We start from the raw sequence: 27,456 nt of genomic DNA, 5'->3' as shown, positions 1-27,456 counted from the left end.
GTGTTGCCCTTCCTAGTGTCTACAGAAGTTTAGTCTTACAGAATTCTGAAGGTGGAATAAATAATTGTAATACTTGAATTCAAAATACTGTTGCATCCACTGATGAACATTATAGTAGAAAAGTGAAAACCCTGGAACACAGAGGAAGCAATTGATGAGAGGTCACTGTGATAGGTTTGGGTATCTCATCTGGATAGAAGGTGTTACTGGAAGACATATCGTAGAAGCCCCTTGGATGAGGTGATAAATATGAGTCACATCATATGGAATGGTTTGCACCTTTTGGGACTCATAGGCTTCAGTGAAACTTAGCACTTTTGACTTTGAATAGGAAAACGTGCCAATACATAAAAATCTTGTATACTTCTAGAGGGTTTTCTAAGTCCCTAAAGCCCATCCTTGAACCCCCAGCTAAGCACTCTTAGAAGAGCTTATGTTCATAGAGCAGCAGGGATATAGTGTCATGGAGAATACCAGCGCATGCTTTATGTGAGTACTGAGGAGAGAAATATTTTTCATTACCCCGATAATGGAAAATCAAGCAAGTAGTTGTGACAATTCCAGCAGGCCTGAGAATTCCCTTCGTAATCACTTTGTCTTGCTCTTGCTGGTGATGTAGGAAAATACAGTCAGAAACTTGGTTCAGGACAGTACAAGACCTGCTAAACTGTAAGCATCAATTCTTGACTTTTTTTAAAAATATTATGTGTTTATTATACTGCAGATATTTTCATCTTAACAGTAAATATGACTTTCATGTGAATAGTTAAAAGGAAATAGTTTGACTTAAAAGTACAAAAACTAATCATGAAAGTAAATGTAAAGTCAAAGGCACTCATCCTATTATGCATTCAGAATTCATAAGCAGGATAGCAGAAGAGTCAGAAAAAGAAGAAGAAACAGAGCCACTTGCCCAAAGACGGGGAACAAAGATAAGGAGCAGAGCAAACTTGGGAACCCTCCTTTGTTTTCATATGCCTGAAGGGCTCTGTTCAATGGCCCTGCAATTCTGTGATCAAACAGCATTCCCTCTTCATCACTCATCCTCCCCCACTTTCAACTGAGGACGCCTATTATTTTTGCACTTCCTTTCCTCCCCCATCTCCACACTCATCCCAAAATGCATCCCCTTGGCAAAGCTGTGAAGATCTATCTGGCCCATTGTTGGAGTTTTTTATTCTTCCCACTGTCCCTTCAAGAGTTAGGAAAGAACTAGTTTCTGCAAATCTGGAGCTAAAATGTGTGTTAGGGAGAGGGTGGGATTCTCAGTGAGCAAGTCGAAACCATGGCCGAGCACCCTGGGCAAAGGCGTGAAAGAACATGGTACCATCTAGCAACACACCATGTCTCCACTTCCTTTGCTGTATCTTCAGAAGCCCCCCCTCTTTTGAGTCTGTGCCACCTGCACAGGCCATCTTTCTCCCACCCTAGTGTGCTCTCCCACTTTCCTCAGTCACTTCATTGTCTGTCTCCTGCCCTCATCTTCTGAGCCCATTTCCCTGTGGTCTCTTTCAAAACATTCCTTCCTATTAAGACTTTATCACCCTCATAAGGAAATGCCTTTTACCCTGACCCCCATTATCTACCAGCTTCGCACCACCTCATAGCAATGCAAGGCAATACCTTCACCCCGGTCTGCATCCTCTAGCACAGTTGAGCTGCTTGGGGACTTGTCCTCAGCTCCTCCATCTTTTATCAACTCTTTTCCTGGCTCTCTCCATCCCCATCCAGACAGACACCATATGGTGACAAGATGTTTTCATGGTGTGCTGATGACTGCCACCCACAACACGCCCCTCACCTCCTGTTGTCTCCTTTGCTGGTCCTTTCTCCCGGCACTGGGCCGGCCTGCCATTCACTATACCCCTGTAAGGTTCCTGAGCACCTTGGTGGAAAAGCAGAAAACCATGACCGTGCATTTTCTACCCCCAGAAGTCCACAAAGCTGCCTGGGAGTCCTTTTTATCCCATAACTTCTTCATCCTCTGTTGTGTCCCCCAAAGCCATTTTTCCAATAATATTCTCTTTTGACTTCCAAGTTCAACCCTCTCCTTCCAGAGCTGGTCTCAACACCCTCTCTCTAAGAAGACAGAAGCCGTGTTATGTGATCTACCTCAGCTTCCTTTCTGGACCTTTGTCCAGAGGCCTAGTTTTTTATTTCTCACTGCCTGCTAATCATACACAGCATATGTTATCAGCCATCAACTGTATGAAACTAGATGCATCAGCCTCACCAGAACCGGTTCCTCCATCCATTTTTGTCCCCCTTAATAGGACTTTACCCTTCTCTCAGTCACTCACAGTTCTCTTTGACTATGAAACTCCATGGTCTACCTTTACATTGTCCCTTACCTTCGGCTTCCTCTCAGGGTGCTCGCCAAGTTATACGTAGGCTGTTATGGAGCCTACGAACTTGACATTTAAAGAGTGAGTACCTGCCATTCCTGTCTTCACTTGCTACTTCCTGTATAGCAGACCACCTTAGCCAAAGGAGGCCCTCACTATTTGTTAAATGAATGACTGTAAATGAAGCATTTTTAATGCTTTACTTCCATTTCATAAACTGTCATCAAACATATTTTTCATCATTAATTCTCTAAAAGCTCTTATTCTTATCCAAGCAAGCATCAGAATAAAGTTTTATGCCCAGAACCTCAATCATGCTACTTCTGCTCTTTGTCAGGAAGAGCATTAGGTAAGGGCGCCTGGGCTGGGAGTCTTTAATTTATCCTTCCTTCTTGAGAGTCAGATAGAATCCATAGGGTTATTACATTTTCATGGCAATTTTAGATAACTTATATTTCCCTTTATACATTGATTTTTCTGCTCTTCTCTTCTGTATTTTTAACAGGTTTTCAAAATGAAAACTATCACGATGACATAAGATGCTATTGATAGTACATCAATATGATTCAGCTGTTCTTCTGCCCAACAGAGTGTGGCTGCTCTGTGCACAGCCTGTAATACATATTAGTTACACAGACATTAGGGAAGCCCTTCCCATCCATATGTATGTGCGTGGCCCATGGAAGTTAATAATGCCATATATCACATGTACGAAGACTATAAAATGTACTTCAGAATGACAGCGGGCTCATATAAAATGAGAACTGGCTTATGGTGAGAGGAAACCCAGGAAAAGATTTTTGTTCTTTCAAATCCACTGTTTACTGATTTATTTGTTGCTGTCTGACTCAGTATCCCAGACTAACGTTCTGCCCTTTTTATGGTGATGGGGGAGGATTACAATATATGCCCCTCTCTCCAGTCACCTTATTCACGGCAGCCACATGGATAACAAAAGAACCCCTTTGGAGGCATGAAAGACAGCAATTACACATTGGTATTCATGTTACAGGAGTCACACTGCCATCCTCGGGGAGTTTAACAATGAATATCCAACATTAATTGCCACAGTAACTGCGTGTCCGACCTTGCTGAAATGTAATACATCAGTTTTACATAAAATTATTTGCCACTAAAAAGATTAAAAAAGAATGATCATAAAATTATGTTGCTGTTTAGAATGACAGTTTTTGTTTGTTTGTTTGTTTGTTTTTGAGAAGATCCTGGAAGACTCCAGTGACTAGATAAACCATATTTTCTTAGGAATCAGGGCCTAGAGTTCAAATCATAATTTTAGCACTGATTTATTTGGCAATTAGGATAAGATTAGTGCCTTCCTATTCTTAAGAAAGGAGAATAAAATACATGGACAGCACTGGCGTATCTATGGAACTGATGACTAAGGCACAATAAGCCTTGCACTTTTTATCCATTGGGGAAAAATCTTCTTTTATGTTTGTACTGAATTATAGGTAGGATTTTCTGCCAGTAGCAACAACATGTTAGGAGCCCTAGTAAATGTTTCCCTTTAAAAACAAAAAAGGCAGTATCATTTTTAAGGTGAAATGTGCTTGCTTTCAACTTCTCTTCAGTCTTTTGCTGAAGCCTCAAAAATACAAAAACTAGATTTTCCTGTGTGCATTTTGCCTTTTTCCTGGACCACCTTACACTTACTGGGTGCCCCACATTGGAAGGATTTCACACTGTGAACTCTCGAAGTGTTCATCCTGCTGAGCTCCACGCTGCAGGGTCAGCATGGAGCCTGACCACGTCAGCCAGCGGCCACACTTGCTCTGGGCTGTGGAAGCTGTGTGTGCAGAAATGAATGATTGTTCTGCTTTCTGTCCTTTATATAAGGGGCTGAAGTGAAGAAAGTCAGTGCACTCACCCATGACGCCCGAATATCTGCCTAGATGAGATTCTAACTAGAGATCCATTTTTGCTTGTATTCTGGCAAAACAAGTACATGATAAATTTGAAGGTCATCTCAAGTCTGACAAAAAATGAACTGAGTGATAGAATAGGTAGTTTTTTAATCAACTTTTAAAGTGAGACTCCGAAGTAAGTGAGTATGATACATACTTCTATGTGGACTATTCATTTGGTGTTTATAAGTTTTATATGACTCTTCAATTTTAATACAGAGAGTTTTTAATAATCAGCATTTGCCCCATAAAGAAAATAGTACACATGCAAGGAGCATGCTGTATTTCTTGTGTGAAGTTTTGAATGCCTTAAATTCAGATTGTTCAGGGAGTTTTATTTTTTTATTTTTTTTTAATTTTTTTTTCTTTTTTTTTTTATTTATTTTTTTTTTAATTAATAAATTTTATTTTTATATTCCCCATACAATTGCAATCCCCCCATTCTGACCCCAATCCCTCCCCTCCCGCCCCCCACCCCCCAAAAAGTGTCTCTGGTTCATAGTTTTTGTTGATTTTGATTTTCACTTTCTTACAGTTATTCATTTTCCTGGTCCCTTATTTAAGTTTTCTAGATCCCTGCTATGAGTGAGACCATCCGGTATTTTTCTTTTTCTTTTTGGCTTATTTCACTGAGCATGATCCCTTCCAGCGTCATCCATGTTGCTGCAAATTGCATGTGTTTATCTTTTTTGAATGCTGAGTAATATTCCATGGTATATATGTACCACATCTTCTTGATCCAGTCATCTATTTTTGGGCATTTGGGCTGTTTCCAAAGCTTAGCTATTGTAAACAGTGCTGCTATAAACATAGGGGTGCAGGTGTTCTTTGGAATTGATGTTTCTGTGTTCTTTGGGTAAATACCTAGGAGTGGAATTGCTGGATCCTGTGGAAGCTCTATGTTTAGTAGGTCCAGAAATCTCCACACAGCTCTCCATAGTGGTTGGACCAGTTTGCACTCCCACCAACAGTGCAGGAGAGTTCCTTTTTCTCCACAACCTCGCCAACATTTGTTGTTGCTAGTTTTTTTAATATGTGCCATTCTCACTGGTGTAAGATGGTATCTCATGGTAGTTTTGATTTGCATTTCCCTGATTGCAAGTGATGTTGAACATTTTTTCATATGCCTGTTGGCCATTCGCATTTCCTCTTCAGAGAAGTTTCTTTTTAGTTCCTCTGTCCATTTTTTGACTGGATTATTTTCTTTGTTGTTGTTGAGTCTCATCAGCTCTTTGCAGATTTTTGTGATCAGTCCTTTATCATTAGTGTTGTGTGCAAAAATGTTCTCCCAGTTGGTGGGGTTTCTCTTTGTTCAGGGAGTTTTAAAAGGAAATGTTCAAAATCACATCCCCACTTTATTTTTTTTCCCTATTTACTTTAAAACTCTCTAATACTCTTGAGCCCATAGAACTTGAGCCTGGATGCTGTATAATTGGAAGAAGATTCTCGGCCACACTCCTAATTCATTCTGAAATCTTTAAAGAAATTGTGGGGGAAATTAACTTGAAAACAATGCAGTTTTGTTTAGCTTCTTTTTCTTTTTTAATTTTCTCTCTCTCTCTCTTTTTTCCCCCCTTCTCCCATCCATCACTCTACCCACAATTAAAGCAGGATGATGAAGTGTTAACCACCGTTCAGGTTAAAGAGCAAGACCAGAATGTCCTGGTGCTGAAGAAAGTGCAGTGCTGTGGTCCAGCCCCCCCAGCTGGGAGCTCGGAGAGTGATTGGAGGTGAGAGTTTCCACTAAGGCATGCGCTCCTGTTTCCTTTCCCTGCTGCCTTCCCTTCTCTCGCTCCGTCTCACTAGCTCCCTCTGCCTCCTCTTCCCTCCCTCCCTCTCTTTTCTCTCCGCCTCTCGAGTGTTCTAGCTGACTGCAGAGCTCTTAGCAGCCAGATGGACTCAGTTCCCAGTGAAAGGACAGAGATGGCAAGATCTTTTAGTATTTAGGGGATGCCTTTGTTAGTAACTGCTCACAATGGGCAGCTCCCGGCTGAGGGTCTTTGACCCTCATTTAGAGAGGAAGGAATCTGCGGCACTCTCAGACCGAGAGCTGCCCGTGCCCACCTTCGATGTGCCTTATTTCAAATACATTGATGAGGAGGATGAGGACGATGAATGGAGCAGTCGCTCTCAGTCTTCAACCGAGGATGACTCCGTGGACTCTCTGCTCTCTGACAGATACGTCGTGGTGTCTGGGACCCCAGAGAAGATTTTGGAGCACCTTTTGAACGACTTGCACCTGGAAGAAGTCCAGGACAAAGAAACAGGTAAGGCAGGAGGGTGTCTCCTGTTTCCAGACTCCCGGCTGCCCTTGTCAGCTTCCTTAGGGGCAAGGCTCTGGGCAGCCCTGAAGCCTGGGTGGGCTGAGATAGCACATGCTTTGTGCGCCTCCCCCTTTGCCTCTTGCTGTTTTGTTTAAATCCAGTAAATGGACACATGTAGACCCAAGCAGCTGTCTGGGAAGTAGCTCTACAAAGAAAATGATACAGAGGCAGATGTTATTGTTTATTAGGCAGTTTTTACCAAATCTCACCTAAAGGCAGTTGGCAAGAGCCCAACATACAGAAGTCTGTATTCAATGTTAAGAAATACAAGGGGGTGGGGTGAGTGAGCTTGTACCTGGCCTGCAAGAAGCCCCGAGCTAGGGGGAGTAGCCTTCCCACAGAAATGTCAACAATTGATGCAACTACTCAGCAACTGTAAGCTTAGTAGCAACTTCTGCCTTTTTCTAAGTGGTTTACAAACTGCCCAGTGCAAGCCTTACTGAGCAGAATATAATACTCCTGGTTTTTCAGACCAGAAATTATAATTTCACTGAAATCTTATTAATCAGGCTTCTTGTCCTTTTTAATCTGTGAATAAAATGCCTGGTTAGCTTTTTCACCCCCTTTTACTTTGGGAAATAAGACCTTTGCATTTCCAAAATGACCAGCCCATATTTCCATCACAGAAGGGTGAGTTCTGGCTTCTTTTAGTCAGAATTTGTAATTTGTTCCAGCCTGGAGCAATTATCCCAATAAAAAGGCTTCTGATTGTAGCCTGAATTCTGTATCTTGATCCCCTGAGTAAAATGCGCTTTTGGCTGCCTCCACAGCACCTGTGATACCCCCAGTTTGCAATATATATCGACTTTATCAATAAAAGGTTGTATTAGTTAGAGCAACTCCTTAGGTTTTTCCTATGCAGGAAGAATTGCAAAATGACATTTTTTGGTGGGAACAGTGGGCTCCTTGTGCCCCAGTAGTTTGATCTGAACATAATGATGTCTGACTCTATCCTACATTATAAAGGACATTAAGAGAAGAAAAGATGAGTGAAATATGTACATGGGTTTAAAAAAAAAAAAGGTAAAATGACCCAATCATGTATCTTATATTATATTGTTTGACCTCAAAATTCAAATAGTTACCTTATTTTACATATGTTTTTTGGGGGGGGGGATCAATAGTTGTCATTTATACACGTTAAAGTAAAAGAAAAATGTATTCTAATGGCATTTGCTGGGTTGTTCTCGTGTTCTATTGATTAATATTTTGTGTGTATGAGCATTATTCCCGTGATCTGCTTTGTCAGATATAAGCATTATGGACTTGGACATAATTTTCTGTGGCCTGATTACCAGACTGCTTTATACAGGTAGTTTGGACCAGATTATAGGCAGTGGCATATTGGACTAGATAATCTGCTGTGAAAAGGATACCTTTGAATGTGTGTAGTGGCTTGGGGGATTGACTGCTTTCTGCTTAATAGCATCACAAGTCTATTCTACAGGACTATGTCTAGGTCCTATTAATAAGACTTGAAGTTATTAAAGCCAATACCAGGCCTAATGGTTATTTTTTCTTTCTTTCTAATTGTCAGCGGTTTTTAAAGAAAGATGGCCAAGGTAACCACAAAAAGTTCCATTATTTAACACTAGGAATGAGAAATCACTCTCTTTACTATTTCTAATGCTAAGAGTTTGCTCTTGTTGGGAAAGGGTATTGTACATGGTGTCTAGTGACTGTTACTCCCACTTTTTTCTCAATTTTACCGGCCCTGAGATCAAATATGTCACTTTAGCCATGTGATCAGCAACTCAAAGAGGACCAGGCTCACTGGTCTTCTGAAGGACAGAAAGAGTCCTCACTTCATTCCTACTTAGTTCCCTAGAGTTTACTAAGGCTATCCATGAAACTTCACATTTTTTGCAGAGACATTTGTGGGGCAAAATGGTGACAAGTTTTCCTCTGAACAAAAGAGACTCTTATGGAAATGAAAAAGTCAACTCGAGAGACTGATGGATGTGTGAATTGTAGGGATGCTTAACTAGAAGTAACATGTAGTTCTTCAAAACTTCAAGTATAGCACTTGGAGAAAAAACTGCAGAAAGGCCAGTTTGGTTTTTATTGATAATGTTAGGAGAAATATAAAGTAAAAAACAAAATTTACGTGCATAATGAGGAAATGTGATTATGTGTATTATAGTTTGAATACTAAAGGAATCATGTATTTAAAGAAATTGAGGCCCCTTGTCACTGGCAGAGGTGAATTCTAGCTAGTTTTTTATCTTGGTCAGGCTAGCAATCCTTGTCATAAAAGGCCTGTGTGTGCAAGAGCCTAATAGAGTTGCATAAACATATGGAAGACAGATGGAGGAAAATGAGAAGGGGCTGCAATAAAAGTATACAGCAGCATTTTTTATGTTCTTGAGCTCCCCTTTTAGGAAGATAGAGCCATATGGGGCCAAGTGAAGCCATATGGTGGTCGTCCACATGGCCCTGATGTCAATGAGGAGGAGGAAATAAATGTTCCAGGAGGCTAGGACGTGCCTGTTCTGGACTCCTACATTCTTGTGTCCACCAGAGGCTGGGGCAGGTAACCAAGCAAGTAATTTTTTGTCTCACAAAAGTCACCTAGTTGTGAAAATATAGGTGTTAGGCCCAATAGAAGAGTCCTTCTCTGTTCACAAAGGACATTTGAAGTGATTATTAATCATTGTTAACATGCAAGTGGGGGAAAAGTTTACGTAATTAAATGAAACAGAAAAGGGAATGCCAAGACTCTTGTGTTCTATTTTTTGGCTACCGGAATCTAGACTAGAAAACAATTCATGTAGTATTCTATAACTATAGCAAACTAAGTTGCAAAAGCAAAAGATAGTATTAGAGATGCTTTAAAACAACTACTAATGACTTTCCAAAATGACAATACTTAGCACACTTAGTTTCATAGTCCCCTATGCACATACCTTTTCTCTGTGGTAGTACTAGGCATAAGGAGCATCCAGCAAATATCTGTGGAATGAATGAATGAATAATCCTTCATTGTTTAAAGTGGAAAAATGTTTAATTCTGGTAACCAGATATCTATTTGTGAACATGGAAATTGATTGAAGCTGTTTTCAAAGATTTCCTTTTCTTTCAAGGTTCAGGTTCTGACTTGAAACATTTAGACTGTTAGAGAAAAAAATCAAGCAGCTATGTCCTTCATCTTTCATCTTCTCAGAAATAGGGCAGACATCATTGGCTATTCCTAGCTGAGGAGAATTACAAGGAAGGTAAGAAGGAAAAAACAAAGGAATTGTGAATAAAAGAACTGGGATGAAGAAGCAAGTTGGACCAGACACACCTGGTCTTTAGGTTCTGTCCTGTAGGTTGTTGTTCCTATTTAACCTTCTCCCTTCCCTAGAAAAAATTAAGCATGTTTTGCTTAAAGATGCTTCTGTTGGAAATAATGACTTCTGTTTCAAAGCAGGAGGGAAACTAAGTGTCAGATGGATTACATACAGAGAAAGCTTATTGATTTTTCTTTTTAAATCCGCATTATGACAGGCCTACCTTAGGGAGAATACAAGAGTAAATGCATTATTTGCTCCTCTCTTTTTCTGTTTCCTTGGTCCTTTTCAACTTTTTGCAGCAAATGTACTTATGATTCTAGGTTACCAAGTAAAACAGAGACCAAGTTACTGGGAATAGGTGGTCTACCAACTGATTTTTATTAGGTTTGACCTGATTTCTGTCTAGATTTGGCCATTTTTTTAACCAATTAAGTTTATTAACAGTACTTTCTATTAAATTGTATTCAATGAGGAAATGTCCCCTCAGTCTCCTTTGGTCATGTCCTGAATGCTTCAGTGTTAGTGATTTGCTTTCACCAGCACCTAGCAGGCTTAGCATGTCTTTGAGGAAGTAAGTCCCTTGCTGTTTCAATGGGTCTACAACCTCCATGAAAGTACCTGGTTTACATTACAGGAGTGTCTCTCTCCATCGGTAGAGTCTAAAAGTTACTCTCCATTGCTTGCTTTTTTGAACTGGCCTTTTTGAACATTGCATTCATGGAACCTTGAGTAAAGCTCGGACAGGCACCTCATTTTTTGTTGTTGTTAATTTCTTTATCTTCCCTGCCAGCATCAAGCCTACCATAAGCAACTGATACATATTTCTTGGGAAGAAAAGTTAAGAATTTTTTTCCTGATCATTGGAAAGATAGAAGGCAATTTAGGTAGACCTCTTTGATTTCCTTAGCATTTAGGATTTCTGGAAAGATGTTTGGTGTCTCTGTTCTAGACTTCTCCTTATTTATTTATACAAGAATCGGGGTACAGGCCAGATGCGCGGGAGCGTGAGAGGATTCACCAGAGACAGGGCGGGGAACAGAACAGGCAGACTGATGAAATACACTGCTGAGGGGAGCAATGGGTGCAACAGGAGAGGTCTGTTGCACCATGTGGGACCCTCGACAGTTGGCCGGGATTGAACTGGTGCTGCAGAGGCTGCGGACAGCTTCACAGCGTGGCACTCAACTGCCTGCACCACCAGGGGAGGCCCAGGCACAGAACTTTTCAAATGGTGCTGTCTCATCGTTATTTTTGTGCAATTAATGTGCACATGGAATTATCTTGTATTTATCTTTTTATTTTTATAATGTCAGGTAGCAAACTAGTACATATTATCCATACCTGCACATTAGATGCACATGGGGCACTTTTAAAAAATGCAATCCCTGGCACTCTCCCCAGAGATTCTGATTCTGTTGACCTGAGCTGGGGCCTAGGTTTTATTAGGCTTTCAAAGCGCCCCAACATGAGGGTAATATTAGCCAGGCATGAGAGTCACTGAAATAGAACATTGACTATTTCACTTCCTGTTTTATTTTCAAGGGTATATTCCAGTTTCTAATAGTTACATATTTTCCTCTGGGCATTGGGAGCATCATTCCCCTTTCCTCCATCTCCCTACCCCAGATCCCCTCTTCAGGGATTTATGTCCAACCTTATGTCCATGGCCCCTCTATGGAGCTTCTGCAGCCACAAAAAGTTCAAAATTCACAAACCTGAACAACTGGTCCATCCACTGAAGTGGTTTCAAAATAAAAAGGAAATAATTAGAGGAGACAGAGGTACTGTGTAGACAGCTGTTTGATTTCTTAACTCTTGAAACAAGGAGGTGCTGATATAGTGAACAAAACGCTTGGATTTTTGCCAGGGTTCTGTCGCACTACAAAAATCTGTGGGCGTTCTTATAGGTCTTGCATTCAAGAATGCTTGCTTCTGTAATGATGCTTTTAGGAAGAAAAAAAAAAGCACATAGCAGAGTAGAAAGGGTATTAAAGTGAGATTCTGTGGCCTTGAGTCCCAGAACTCTGCTTAATTAGTAAACCAGACTGAGACCTTGAGTAAGTCATGTATGAGATAATAGTTGAAGTCTTTCATCACTAAAATTCTTAAATTCATACAGGTCTAAATTATCCTCTTTCAAAATATGCCACAGACATATGCCACAGAATTCTACATCTGGAGGAGACCCTATAATTCATGTAGACAACCTCCAGATTCTTGTGATCATTTTATGATGAAATCACCATAACTTCATCATTGTACAAGAACTTAGTCTGTTTGGACTATTATTGCTGCATTTTTCCAGTCTGATCATAGAACAGTTCGAATGTTGATAAGATATAAAACTTGGAATACAAAGCCACACCTGGTGATGATTTAAGTGTGTATATAACCCTGTCCAATGGGAAACTTTTTAAGTTCCTTTGAGAAATTATGCTGTTACGTTTCCAAAGAATAGCTTTGATTTATCACCTACTAGTAAAATCCATTTGCAGAGTTTTATTACCAATCCCTTTTGGGACATTTAGAAACAGTCTGTTACAGGAGAAAAGCAGCAATTTCCCCCTTGTGATGAAATCTGCTATATCCTATCTCATACTAGCCATCCTCCTATAATTCCTTTCCTTTTAACTTTATCCACTGCTTCTGTAATAAAAGATAACAATGCATTTTTAATCACTCAATTCCTACATATATCTAGATAAATATCCTAGAAAAAATTAATTTTTTCATTCCACAAATATCTTTAACCTTTTACTATGTAGGCACTGTCCTAAATGTAAGAGCTAGAACTCTTAAAAACACAAAAGACTCCTACAAAGCAAAACACAAACACTCCTTACATTCATGGGACTTATATTTTAGTAAAGGGAATCAGGCAAAAAACAAATAGCGAAATAGTGTATATTAAGTGATGGTTGCTAAATAACTATATCATTATAGGCACTGGTTTAGAATCACTACATTCAGATGTCTTTTTAAAATATAGGAGCTAGAAGATATTTTAATTATTTAAAGTATTTTAGAGAATTAACATGAAACTGCTGGCCATTTTAGAGAATTAATATGAATTTCAATAAAATTCAAAACCAAAGAAAACAGACTTAATGGGGAGGGAGAAGTGAAAGAAATTTACAGTAAGTATAGTTAACTCTGTATGGTACTAACTAAAGCTAGAAGCCAGAGAATTTGCATCCTCAGATATATTTGATATCAACCTTTACATCTTAAACCATGAAAATAGCTTACTCAGAGACAAATAACTGGACTAGCTTGCCGATTGAGGCCTTTTTTATGAAACTGTCACTTTTAAATATTAGGTTAATTTTGTTTGCACACATGTTAATAAAAAATCAGCTAAAGATTAAATAAATTCATTAGCACCAACTCCAGCTGCCCTGGGTGTGCCTCACATGCAGATCAAGGACACTGCTGTTCATTGAGGGCTTGTTTTTCTAAATAGAGCAAAGACTTGAAACTGCTATCCACAGTGACAGTGAAAATCCCCAAAGTGCTGTCGAGAGGACTAGGAATAAAAGTGCTCAAATTAGAATATTGTTTCTGCTCTGCTCTGTAATCTTTGTACTATGGGTTTGGTTTGGTTTGGGGGCAGTTTTCTTAGCTTTTCTTCTAATTCGTAATATAGAGAATATAATGTATTTGCCAACTGTAATTGAAGCATAGGGAGAGTATAAATTGACAAAGTGATGAGATCATTAGAATTGTGTAGGAATTTTTTCTCAGTTGTGTCCTCATTTATGAAAGCAGAGGACTTAGATCACTTGACATTTAAGGCCCCTTTCTGATCTGAAGATTTGAAGATTACTCAAAACACCAGTCTGTTTATCCAAACTTCCTCTGTATTGGGTGGATCTTTGTATAGGATAATTGGCCCCATCTCACAGACATAGACACTAAGGTAGAAGAAAGTAATTAAACTACTTCAGAAATAGTGGGTTCATTTGAATCTAGAAATGGACACAAGATATATTCCTAGCTTTATAGCAGAAATAACTTTGTCTGGAATGCTGTAGGAAAGGCATAATTGAAGTTAAAACCTACCTTTCCATTCAAGCTATAAATTCCAATCAGGTGCTTGGCTGTCACATAAGAACCATTTAATCTGCAGCACAAAGACCTGCTTCTTGATTTCCAACTGTGAGCAGGATGGCCACTGGGCGAGCTAACAGCTTCAATAAGGTTACAAAAGAAAGAAGGGGTCAAGGAAGAGGTCTTAGTTCCAACAGATCCTGTATCAGACCACTCACACGAGAAGTGACTAAAAATCAGATTTTGACAGTGGATTTCATTTCAGGTGTTCATCTTCTGGGCTTATCTATTCACCTCTGAACATGCAATATTATGTATGATAACAAGGGAATTGATGCTTTAACACTGCAAGTAGATTGTGGGTTAATTAATAATCTTGTTGGTAATGAAGCAAGGTGAAATGAAGTGAGACAGAGCTGAAGCATAAGGTCATTAACATTCACTGATTAATAATGGAAATGTGAGTTTGCATTATACCATAACCTATGGGCAAAGGAGCTGTTTCAAAGCTAAGAATATAAGTAGCACACTTTTCACAGAAACAGTCCTTAGTTATAATTAGAATGGATCATGGGAAACCATTTTTTAAATGGTATCATTTTCATATTTACTCCACATGTTCTCTTCCTATACTTTGAGTTCAAGTATACATAGAGTACACTAGAAACAAACTAAAATATTATAAGGCTATGAGAAATTAATTTCCAGAGAATCTGAATATGGGAGTAAAAAATGCAATGCATGAGGGGTGGGGTGGGTAAGAATTACTTTAGAAATTAGATCATAAGCCTCCTAACTATAAGGGGTTTTGAAAAACTTGGACATCATAACAAGAGTTTATAGATTTTCTTCTTTAAATACATTTAAGGAAAATATCAACCACTTTCTGATGGGTTAGAGTGAAAACGTGCTAGAGCCTAGAGATAAGATAAAAGGTCTTTGAAAGTTTCCTTCACGCTGTGTTCTAAAGAAACATGCAGGTGACAGTTTGTTTCTATAAAGTCATTCCTTGTGATGATGTCCTGAACCTCAGCCATGAAGGGTTTCCCTGTAAAAACTGACACCAGTATGGAAGAATTGGAAATGAATGGGCTTTTCCCCTTTATTCATATTTGTACATTTTATTTGCTTTTATTTTCCTTATTTACATTTTATTTGCTTGACCTGAAGTGCTTTCCCTCCACCTCAAAGACATAGAAGTGAATGAACTTTCTCCCCTTTTCACATTTGCATACTTTAATTTCTCTTATTTAGTTTTATTTTTTTGCCTCATTTGAAATGCTTTCCCTCTACCTCAAATGTCTAATTTGATTGTCATCTTTTTAGATAGATTAACTGTGAGGTACTGAAGGTAATATTTCTTTGTAATTTGGTAAGCTTCTGATTTTCTAGAATGATTAGGGGATAAATTATTATAAATAATAAAATGTTCTGGTATACTGAGAAGTGACATAAGTATGTACACAAATTACCAATTTTCAAAAAATCAGAATATATAAAATTGTTTCCTATTTTAAAAAATAAAATATAAAAGACCTGTGATACAGAATTATGATGTCCTAATAGTCTTCAGTTTTATTACTATATAATAAAATATTGGCTTCAATCTCTTCGACTTTGGATTAAGGTTCCTTTGATAACCTTCAGTATAACTTGTATTTTTTTTCCATAAAATAAATTTGAGAGAGATAATGGCTTTGTTGAATCTTCTCTTTATTCTGTCTCCCTAATGTATATCCTTTAAAATAATGAAGGCTGCTTCTTTGATTTTTTTTTTCTATCTATAGTTATCTCTATAATCTCTATGGTACAGTCTCTCGGTTAGTTTTGTGTTCACTAATTTTTGTTCTTGTTAATTTTTTTGTTCTTTTAAAAGAACAATGGATTTTTGCTCTTTTGAAAATAAAATATACTTCCTTATTTTTAGAGTTTTTAAACCTACCATATCGAGTCTAGATCATCAGATTTCCTTGTTTGTATTTTTAAATGATTTGACATCTTCCTGAAGTAAAATTTAACATCCTATCAGAAAATAAAAAGGAAGTGCTTTTTCAATATAAAAGCTTGTACTTCAGATAATCTTGTAAGTTGAGGAAGGAGTGGTAGTGGATGGCAATTTGTTGATTATAATCACTGCATGTTAATCTCTCACAGCATGTTGCAACCAAATTATTGCTTCATTTACAGGGTGCAATGCCACAGAATTGCTATAATTGACAATCACATGTCTAAAAGGGATATTCTTTGAGTGGAAGAATTTTTGCCTTTAACATACCTTTAATTGAACTTTTCCTCATTTCCCCTTTCTCATTACATTGTAGCCCTCTCCCATTTTCCATTATCCTCATTTTCTGCCCTTGGGGCTTTCTTGCTCTACAATTGAAACCATTCTTTTCATTCTGTTTGTCTTGTACTTAAGGCTGCTACTTGACTAACAGTGCTCCCAAACCTCAGAAATAAATATAAATTTAGACAGAATTGTTAAATATGGGTCAAAAGAGAAAGTGAAAGACTAACCGATCTTGTTATTTAAATAGTGACAGAAAATTATGTTCAGAGCAATTTTGTACCCTTTTTTGCTTCAGAGTTCCATTTTTGTCTGTTCTCAATATACAATATTTGGTGAATCTTCTGTTTGAAATCTTTTAATCCTGTAAATGAATTTCACTTAAGCATGAAAGTGAAAAATGCATATTAAAATTTTTATTTGCATATCTGACTGGGTATTTCTACTTAAATTCTCAGTCTAAAAATAAACATAGTTGCAGGTGAATTGAATGGCTGGATGTATCAGGCAGGACCCATGATGGAGAGTGGTTCTACTAGTAAAGCGTCTGTAATTTTCTTTGTTATATCCCTTTTATTGTGCTTGGAATATACCTGTAATGAAAAGATTAACACAATACTGGCAGCAAGTTAGGTTCCTCCCCCCCATAAATTTTCTTCCTGTCTCACTTGGTATCATACATTTTGTTTTTGTGTATTAGGCTTATAGATAGCATAAATTTATCATGATATCATGTTTTTTAAGAAATAAGAACAGAATGAAGATCTTTTCATCCTAAATTTGGATCTTCTCCCATTTCTCAGTTCAGTCAGATGTGAATTTGAAAGCATTACAAGCCATTTTAATTTACCAAAATGATTACTTTTGTAGAAAAATTTTAGGAAGCACAAGTTCTGCCAGTGTTGATTGACATAATATGAGTGCACATTGCAGAATAATTATGACAATTTACACTATTTGACAATCCCCTGGAGAGGGTGTTTTTCTTTTTAAAAAACAAGAATACATACAGGCAAATGTGTCTTCATCAGCACATTCTAGAAATCCACTGTAGCGAAATCAGGATAGAATCATATTTATCTCTCCTTAAATATACTTTGCCCACTTTTGATGAATGAGAAACTTAAGAGCCAGACCATAGTACCGATCATGTGTTCAAGTTTCTGAAAATTTTCTGTGTGTATGCACTATTTACAATTAGACATGGCTGCTTATAACAGAAAATCTGATAGTGACTTAAATGAGGTATAAATATACTTCTTTCTCCCTTGAAAATGAAAATACAGAAATGTAGTCCAGAGCTTATAAGAACACATTGAATCGCCTAGGACTGAAGTTTCCTGCCAGCATTTTGCCTCAATGTCCCTGGAGTCTGACCTTCATCTCATGGGCCAGAATGGATGCTGGCATCACAATCCAGGTATTGGGTGGAGCAAATCAGAAACAGCACACCTCTTCATAACACACAGCTTCTGCTTTTATTTGTTGGTCTTGTAGCTGTAACCACACCTAACTTCAAGTGTAGCTGGGAAATTCATTGTTTCATTTGGTTCTAAAATATTTGGATATTGAAATTTTCAGGATACAGGGAACATACCTTAACATCATAAAGGCCATATATGACAAGCCCATAGGCAATATCATTCTCAATGGTGAAAAGTTGAAAGCATTTCCATTGAGATCTGGAACAAGACAAGGATGTTCACTCTCACCACTACTTTTCAATATAATAGTGGAAGTCCTAGCCAGAGCAATAAGACAAGAGAAATACATACAAGGAATCCAAATAGGGAAGGAAGAAGTAAAACTATCACTATTTGCAGACAATATGTTAATATACATAGAGAACCACAAAAACTCCACAGAAAAACTAATCAAACTAATCAATCAGTTTAGTAAAGTAGTAGGTTACAAAATCAACACGTAAAAATCAGTAGCCTTCCTGTATACAAACAATAAATCTGAAGAAGAAGAAATCAAGAAAACTATCCCTTATATTATTGACACAAAAAAAAATCAAATACTTGGGAATAAACCTAACAAAAGAGGTAAAGGATCTATACAAAGAAAACTATAAAACACTGTTAAAAGAAATAGAAGAAGACACAAAGAAATGGAAAGACATCCCCTGCTCATGGATTGGAAGAATTAACATTATCAAAATGGCCATCCTAACAAAAGCAATCTACAGATTCAGTGCTATTCCAATAAAAATTTCAATGATAGTCTTCAAAGAAATAGAACAAATATTGATGAAATTCATATGGAGCCACTAAAAATCCTGAATAGCCAAAGCTCTCCTGGAAAAAATAAAAGAAGAAAATGGAGGTATCACACTCACAAATTTCAAACTATACTACAAAGCCATAATCATCAAAACTGTATGGTATTGGCCTCCCTGGTGGCTCCGCGGTTGAGCGCTGGGTTGCGAAGCTGCCCGCAGCCTATGCGGTGCCGGTTCGATCCCCCGCTGCTCCCCGGCCACCAGAGGAGGGTCCCACATGGCGCGCAGACCTCTCTTGCCGCCCGCTGCTCCCCTTAGCAGTGTACTTCGGTCCTTCTGCCTGCTCTGCTCCCCGCTCTGGTGAATTCTTTCACCCTCCCGCGCTTCTGACTGTACCCAGTGCTTGTATGTATAAACAAACAAACAAACAAATAAATAAATCTTAAAAAAAAAAAAACTGTATGGTATTGGAACAAGAACAGACACACAGACTAATGGAACTGAATAGAAAATCCAGAAATAAACCCACAGATTTTCAGTCAATTAATCTTTGACAAAGGAGCAAAGAATATGCAATGGAGCAAAGAAAGTTTGTTCAATAAATGGTGCTGGGAATACTGGGTCGCTACATGCAAAAGAATGAAGCTTGACAACTACCTCACACCATGCAAAAAACCATCTCAAAATGGATTAAAAAACTAGACATAAGGCTTGAAACCATAAAATATGTAGAAGGAAATATAGTTGAAACACTACGTGACATACACCTTAGTAACATCTTTAAAGACACATCACCCAAAGCAGTAATAGTGAAGGCAAAGATAAACAGATGGGACTACATCAAATTAAAAAGCTTCTGTGCAGCAAAAGAGACAGAAACCAAAACTAAAAGACACCCCACTGATTGCGAGAAAATTTTTGCACACAACACTAATGATAAAGGACTGATCACAAAAATCTACAAAGAGCTGACGAGACTCAACAAGAACAAAGTAAATAACCCAGTCAAAAAATGGACAAAAGAGCTAAAACGAAACTTCTCCAAAGAGGAAATGTAAATAGTCAACAGGCATATGAAAAAATGTTCAACATCACTTGTAATCAGGGAAATGCAAAACAAAACTACAATGGGATACCATCTCACACCAGTGAGAATGGCACATACTGAAAAAAAAAATTAGTAACAGGGCCTCCCCTGGTGGCGCAGCAGTTGAGCGCTGGGCTGCGTGCAAAGCTGCCCGCAGCCTCTGCAGTGCCAGTTCAATCCCCAGCCGCCAATAAGGGTCCCACATGGCCCACAGACCTCTCCTGCTGCCTGCTGCTCCCCTCAGCAGTGTATTTCCTCCATCTGCCTGCTCTGCTCTCCACTGTGACTCTGGTGAATTCTCTTACCCTCCCGCGCTTCTGACTGTACCCAGTGCTGAAAGAAGGAAAGAAAGAAGACCCAAAAAAGGAAACTTATAAATGTTTTTAAAAAAAAAACTAGTAACAACAAATGTTGGAGAGAATATGGAGAAAAATGAACTCTCCTTCACACTGCTGGTGGGAGTGCAGACTGGTCCAAGCACTATGGAAAGCTGTGTGGCAATTCCTCAATCTGCTAAAGATGGAGCTTCCACTCCTAGGTATTTACCCAAAGGACACAGAAACATTAATTCCAAAGGGCACCTGCACCCCTATGTTTATAGGGGTGTTTATAGCAGCACTATTTTATATGTTTATAGCAGCACTATTTAAAGCACTATAGAAACAACCCAAATGCCCAAAAATAGATGACTGGATCAAGAAGATGTGGTACATATATACCATGGAATATTACTCAGCAATCAAAAACAGTAATCTCATGCAATTTGCAGCAACATGAATGGAGCTGGAAGGGATCATGTTCAGCGAAATAAGCCAGAAAGAAAAAGAAAAATACTGGATGGTATCACTCATAGCAGGAATTTAGAAAACCTAAATAAGGGACCAGGAAAAAGACTAATTATAATAAAGTGAAAATCAAAATCAACAAGCAACTATAAACCAGGGACACAATACAGGGGCGAGAGAAGGGAGTAGGATCAAAACAAGGGTGGTGGGAATTGTATGGGGATTATAACCAAGATGAAAATGCATATATTGTGCAAAAATGAAAAATGATGTAAGAAATATATAAAATTTAAAAAAAAAAGAATGTGAATGCACTGTAAGGTAGTTTTGGTAAGTTCTTATTCTCAGTAAGTGAATATTTAGAACAATATCATGCATTCTTATCATGCAAGGTTTACTTAATTATAAGTTATTTTCTTGTGTCTAGTTTGAGCCACTGAATTTGCTTGAGCATTTTATAGTTTTTGCTCCAAAATTTCCCGAGTTGTTAGAAAGTTTTCATAAAATAAACATATTCTAAGAAATATTTCATGACTTTGAAGAAGTGTTTTTAACAATGAGACAAATTAAATTTATTCTTAGGCAAGTATCTTATAGTATGTAATAATATTGTATTTTTGGTATTCTTGTGGTCTTTCAGAGCTTATGTACTATTACATGTCAGCTATGTTGGTTAAATCACTTGAATCATGTGGTTTTGATGCTAAGGAAAAGGCCTAAGGATGTTCGTAGGTATGGGGAAGGAAAATTTATTTTAAAACAAAATAAGCTGTTTTATTAGAAACATTTGTGGCAAAGGGTTCGCACACAACCAAGGGATACCCAGAGACCCCCAAACTTGCTCCCTCTAAAGGGATTAACCTTTTGTGCACACAAAGGCAAAGCTTACTCTTGGTGTGAAATAACTTAGTAGAATTGGTGTGCATAGAGAGGAGAAGAAATGATATTAGTTTCCCAATAAAACACCCCAAATTACCCATCCCCTTGTGAGTAAATGCCCAGCCAGTCAGTCTGAAGCAGGGCCGCTGAGGCCCAAAGGCTTATCAGAAGTCTAAGACACCTTCTAGCAGAGACCATAGGAAAAGGGTTCTGAAGCAGGTCCCCAAAGCTGGGACAAAAGATACCAAATCAAGATAATGGCTGCTATTGTCAGCTCCCGCATGTCTCTTCCCCACGTCTCTTCCAAGTGTCTCTACATATCTTTCTTCCACGTTGCTCCTTCCATTTCTCCCAGCAGTATAAGGGAGCAAGCAGGTCTGCAGAAGCAAGAGCTCTCTGTTCTTCCTGAGCCCACCTGCCTTCCACATTATATAGCTTTTCCTGGTTGCTCAGCTCTGCGCCCTAGTTCCCAATAGCTAGTCTAAGGTGGCTGCATATAAGTGGGGGTGGGAAACATAGTACCTCCCCCTTTTTGGAGATAATCTCTATAACACAAGGAATTTGTATTTTACCCTAAAGGCAAAAACATATCGGTCAATGGCAGTTGATAACTTGTTTAATAACCTGTTTATCCAAATGTTGGACTGATAGGCATAGGTGGTAACTGAGGTGAGGGACAGCCGAAACTTTGACATTGAAGTTGATGCTTTTGATTTAGGAGGAAGTGAATAAAATATAATGTGAGTAATAATTTATAGTGTCTGTAATGTTTAACATGGCAAAATTTATATAAAAAGGAAAGGAGTTTTATGGTTTGACATTTGTAAAAAAAAAAAAACACTTTTTGCCTTTACATTTCAATTTTTTAAGATCTAAATATGATTAGCCATTAAAACATTATAAAAGTGCTATGAATTTGTGGACTATCTTAATTCGTCCATGTGATTGTCAATTCTACCTTTAGAATATTAAATTGACTGATTTCTTATATCTGGATGTCCACTAGGAAAAAAATAAGTAAGATTTGATTAAGAATAAAAGAGGGGCCTCCCCCGGGGGCGCAGTGGTTGAGCGCTGGGCTGCGAAGCTGCCCCCAGCATCTGCAGTGCCGGTTGGTCCCCAGCCGCTGGCGAGGGTCCCACGTGGCGCAATAGACCTCTCCTGCTGCGCCTGCTGCTCCCCTCAGCAGTGTATTTCATCACTCTGCCTGTTCTGTTCCCTGTTCTGGCTCTGGTAATTCTCTCACCCTCCTGTGTTTCTGACTGTACCCAGTGCTTGTAAAAATAAATTTAAAAAAAAAATTTTTTTTTAAATAAGAATAAAAGAACTCAAACATGCTGGCACATAGGTGGCAAACAACTTCACAGGGGTACCATGGTAATTCAAGGTCAATTAAAAGGCCAAAAGGTTAGTTACAACTCCTTGGATCTATACTTTCAGGAGAGCATAGTGTAGGCAAGACCCAAAGCTGGCACTCAGCTGGCCATGGGGATCTATTCCCCTTTCAACACTAATTTGCCATAACTAGATAATTATTAACCTTATTATCTCAGCCTCAGTGTCATCATCCCACAAAAGAATATATGACCTTCCTCCTCAGGTGCACATAGAGTGCACAGATCATGTGGGTAAAGCTCTTGGTACAGTACACAGTGTGGATTAATAAAGGGTAAATGTTATGGTCCTTTTCATATAGAGTAGCTACTGTCATCCTCCCTTCCCTACTTATCCTCATTGCCCACCAAAGCTGCCAGTGCCATAGTGGCACATGGTAGGAATAGGTGTGGTTCAAAGCAACTTTGGTCTCTCTAGGACTAAAACATGTGTGCTGGGTAGGTGGAGGGTGGACATGGAGGTTTGCTTAGACATTCACCTGAATAGAATATTCATCAGCCTGGGACCTATAGGCTGCCTTATGTGTTCCTTTAATATTCTCACCAGACAAATTTGAACCCCCTTTGAAAGTTGAGACCTAATCATAGCACTTTGTCTTCTCCTCCAGCAAGAAAGCACAGTTCTCAACCCTTAGTAATCAGTCTTCATTCAATGGTTGCAGCCAAACTCTCTGTGATCCTAAACCACAAGTCTCCCTTTTACCTGCTCTACAAAGAAAGCAGCTGTGTGTCACTGAAAGAACTCCATGAGTGTCTGGGAAGTGGGACACACAGGCGTAACTGCTGTCAGTCACAGGTTGAAATATTTGTCCTAGAATTATTTTTAAACATAGGCAATATATTCAAGCAAGTTCTTTTGTGTTGGAAGTTTTCAGTTTATGTAAGATCTTGTGCCAGACTGTTTAAAAAGAAATTTAGTCATGTTTACTTTAAATTACTAAGTTTGTAGAATATCTTTTTATCTTCTTAGCTTTAAAATAGGCAATTGATGATCCATTGCTAAACTTGGAGGAAAATAATTTCTCTCTAGTATCCTTAGAAATTCTGTTAACCAAAAACAAAAAAAAAATAAATAGAAATTTTACCTGTCTGAAATTCAATGCTAATAGATCATAATGACCTGGGGAAAAAAGCACTCAGAATGGTGATATATTTCAAGTATTGAAATAAAGCTGATAATGCAAACTTTTCTTGGCACTTGGGAGATAAAAAAACCATATCTTGACCTAAGTTAATTCAAATATTAGAGCTATTGCTTGAAATAACCATGCTCTCAACTTCTAACTTAAGATTCAATGTTAAAATTATTTTCTTTTGTTTCATGAAATTTTAGAATATTTATGACAAGCACTTAGACACACAGTTTTTATCTTAAGGATGCCATATGTGATGTTAATCATAGGAGATGCAGCAACTCAGGGAGGTTGGTTACGTTGGACTAAGTGAATTTTAGAACCAGATATTAATATCTGCTGTTAGATGCTGGCAGATTGGTATTGAAGACTTCATACCCACAACAATTCCCAGTTTTAATCTATACTGTTAAATAAAATGATCGTTGCATTGATCATGAAGAAATTTTTCCTCCTGGCTCATTTGTGCTGTCACTAATCAGTGAGTATATAGCAACAAGAGTCTGCAGGGGAAAGCAGTGTGATAGATGGTGTGAAAGCTAATTATCAGAATTTCTTTACTTTCTTTTAGTCTAACCGAAGTACATCTTTACCAGTTTTCAAGGGGCGTCTCTCTAACACTATCAGACAAGGAACAGTCACATACCAAATTCATGACTTTTGAATGTTCAATCGGATGAACCTACTTTTTTGACACTTTTTTTTTTCTTTTTTGGTGGGACCCTCGCCAGTGGCTGGGGATCGAACCTGTGCTGCAGAGGCTGCGGGCAGCTTCGCAGCCCAGCGCTCAACCGCTGTGCCACCATGGGAGGTCCTTTTCTGACACTTACAACCTGTTTTCTTTTTTTGTTGTTGGCTTGTATTATTTTTGTGTCTCCCCATTCTATTAATCTTCTTCCCTTTCCTCTTCCTTAACTCATCTTCCTCTTGCCATTGCTCAGCTATAACCATCCACCCAGCTCAACCCTCTGACGGCTTGTTGTTTCTCATTATATCTTAAATCCATGTTGCTCTCAACCACTCTTTATGTTGTAGCTCCCATAATCATAATTCCAGCTCTCTTTAGAAACTCTGGTTTTTCATATTTTTCCCTAATAGTTCAATTCAAGTAACATTGGGAATTCAAGCTCAAGGTATTTAAAAGTATAATAAACTCTCCCTCCTTCCCTGTACTCATCCTTTATTCAATCTGACTTCCCTGAAACAGCAAACTTGATCTGTATCTCTTGTCACTTCTCACCTTGAAAATCTCTTTCCACTTTCCTTTTCCTATGGAATGAGCTCCCAGGATCCTTAGACTAGAACTTTACTCCAGGAATTGTCTCCATCCTACTCTCCTAACAGCCTTTCTGTTATACCACCTGATCTCGTCCATGACTGTTTCACAGCTATGTCACAAACCAACACTTATAGACTCACATGTCTACAGACAATTAACATGTGCAAGTGAAGCCAACCAGAGCAGAACCATAATACACTTAATAAACTGGAGAGTGCAGCCTGCATAGAAAGGACAGCTCAGCTTTAAACCATGGTGGCCCTCAAACATACGGACCTGGGTATTGCCAGAGCTTCTGATTTTTAAACATTGTCATCTAACAGAAAACATCTCACAGGACTGAACAAGGACCAAAGGCCTCAGGTTTTGATTCAGCCACACACACACACACACACACACACACACACACACACACACACACTCAACATCCACTCCTTTGCTCACATTTACTTGACCTTGTTCTCTTCGAATTCTTCAAATCTGAGGAGTCCTCTCACTTACCACCTGTTAGTGAAATGCTCCTTGGCATTTTAGAGCCTCTCCTTTTCCCTTTATCTTGTGGCATTTATGGTTGGAGGTGCTCAGTTGAAATGTTACCTTATTTAGTGCATTTCCTGGAGATACGTGTCTCTGCTCTCTAATTATGAGCATAAAACAATGGCCCACTCTTGTGCTTCCATGTCTCTCAGCCTCCAACCCCAGTAGCTGCTCTTAACACCCTGTAGTTGCCAGGGTATCCTGCCAACATGACCCTGTGTGTGGAGAAAATAGGAAAGCACCGTTCATTACTCTGTGCTCCTTCTAATGACATTTTTAAAAGGCAGCATGTGGAATATAACATAGCTAAGACATACTACTATATTCCTAAGGAAATATGATGAATTCCAAAACCAAATTTTACAAGTTAAAATTAAAATGACTTTTATTATTCAAAGAGTGCCCCTAAATCCTGTCTGTAATATGTTCTTGTCATTAAAGGGGTGCTTTTAAAGTTTGATGTAGAAATAGCATTAACTGAAGAAACATTTCTTGTGCTACCGATAAATGTAAAAAAACAAAACTGGATGCACTGGTAAAACTGTAAAAGATATGAAGAAATTGAATGAATTTGAAAACCATGGTAAATAGCTGCATTTGAGGTCATTTATACTGCCTGCAGAAATGTAAAATACTCTGTGAAGGTAGCATAACTTTTCGTGGTACAGCACTTTAGCCTGTGATTCAGATATGAACTTTGCAAATTTTTAAAATTTATGCTTAATCAAATTACATGGTACATTTTGGCATCGCTTCTTGAAAAATAATGGTAGGTTGTAACATTCCAGGGCCAGAAATGGGCCTTTCAAGTAAAAAGCTTTTCATGGCTTTGTGAAACAAAGGTTAAATAGAACATAGTATAGTGCGCTTTAAATTCCATTGCATCTGAAGTAGAAATACAGGTGAAACAAAACTGCTAACAGCACTTTAGGGAATATGAGTTAGTAGAGAAATGTTGAATATTCACATTACCATACTTAGATTAAATGACTACTGTAGGCAGTTGTCTGTCAAAACTCTTTTCATTTGCTTTCTTGGTAATTCACTTTAACAGATGAGTGGTTTCATTATTGCAGTGCTTTTTGCTTATGAGTATTGAAGAATAACTGAAGTAGATTTCCATAATTGTTCCTCAGTAATTCTATACAGTACACTATGACTTCTAGATTTCAGGCCCTGTTTTTTGTTTGTTTGTTTTGCTTTTGTTTTTTCTCTTTTCAAAAAAAATAAACCTTCAAGCTTAGACCTTTTGGAAACATTTAGATCAGTTATTCTAATTGAATTACATTTACATAACAGAGCCCTGTAAAAAGGATCTGTACAAAACCAATTACCAGTCCACTTTGGCACAACTCTGGGATGCTTTAGAAACACTTGTGTTTAAAAGAAATAAAATGAAAATTTTCTGTGCTTGATACACATAAAATGACACTGACATGACATTTTAATTTCTATGTAACAGAAAAATACATTCAACTAAAATTAAATAAAAAATAACAATTCTTTCCTTATACCTAGATGAGTGGCCGGTGATAGGGAGAAGTCTTATTTTGGCATCATTATGGCTAATTATAGATAGGACTTTGAGAGTCCTTTCTAGCAAGGCTTTAGATTTTTACAGCACATGGATATATTTTATGTCAAGTTACTTAGTTTTTAAAACTAATAATACCTGCCTTTCACTTTTGTTATCAGCATGTTCACATTTATATTGCAAGAGTACTTCTTGTATTTCAAAAGATCACTACAATAATATTCTTTTATTTTGGGGAAGGAGGTACTCACAAAAGTGTGGCCAAATATTTTTGTCAGTGATGAGCCAAGAACTAGGGATTAGATTTGGTGATTGATTTAATGAGTAGAATTTCAAAGAGAAGTTTTTGTATTTTAATACCTACGTGTTCGCCGAGTTAGAATTCAAAATGAATATAT

At 38.1% G+C, this 27,456-nt stretch overlaps 1 protein-coding gene across 1 annotated transcript in view; it reads left to right on the top strand.

Moving 5' to 3' along the window:
- Positions 1-27,456, top strand: part of RAPGEF5 (Rap guanine nucleotide exchange factor 5) — a gene marked incomplete at both ends in the record, with an annotated part of 218,864 nt that overhangs the window by 143,982 nt on the left and 47,426 nt on the right. Inside the window, 2 exons of the mRNA XM_084230165.1 lie at positions 5,882-6,000; positions 6,449-6,537. Coding sequence (XP_084086291.1) covers positions 5,882-6,000; positions 6,449-6,537 — 208 coding nt within the window. The remainder of the gene's footprint in view (positions 1-5,881; positions 6,001-6,448; positions 6,538-27,456) is intronic.

This window comes from Talpa europaea (assembly GCF_964194135.1).
Source record: "Talpa europaea genome assembly, chromosome: 3".
Lineage (NCBI taxonomy): Eukaryota > Metazoa > Chordata > Mammalia > Eulipotyphla > Talpidae > Talpa > Talpa europaea.
Note: the sequence above shows the minus strand (reverse complement) of the source record. Positions and strands in the feature narration are given on the sequence as shown.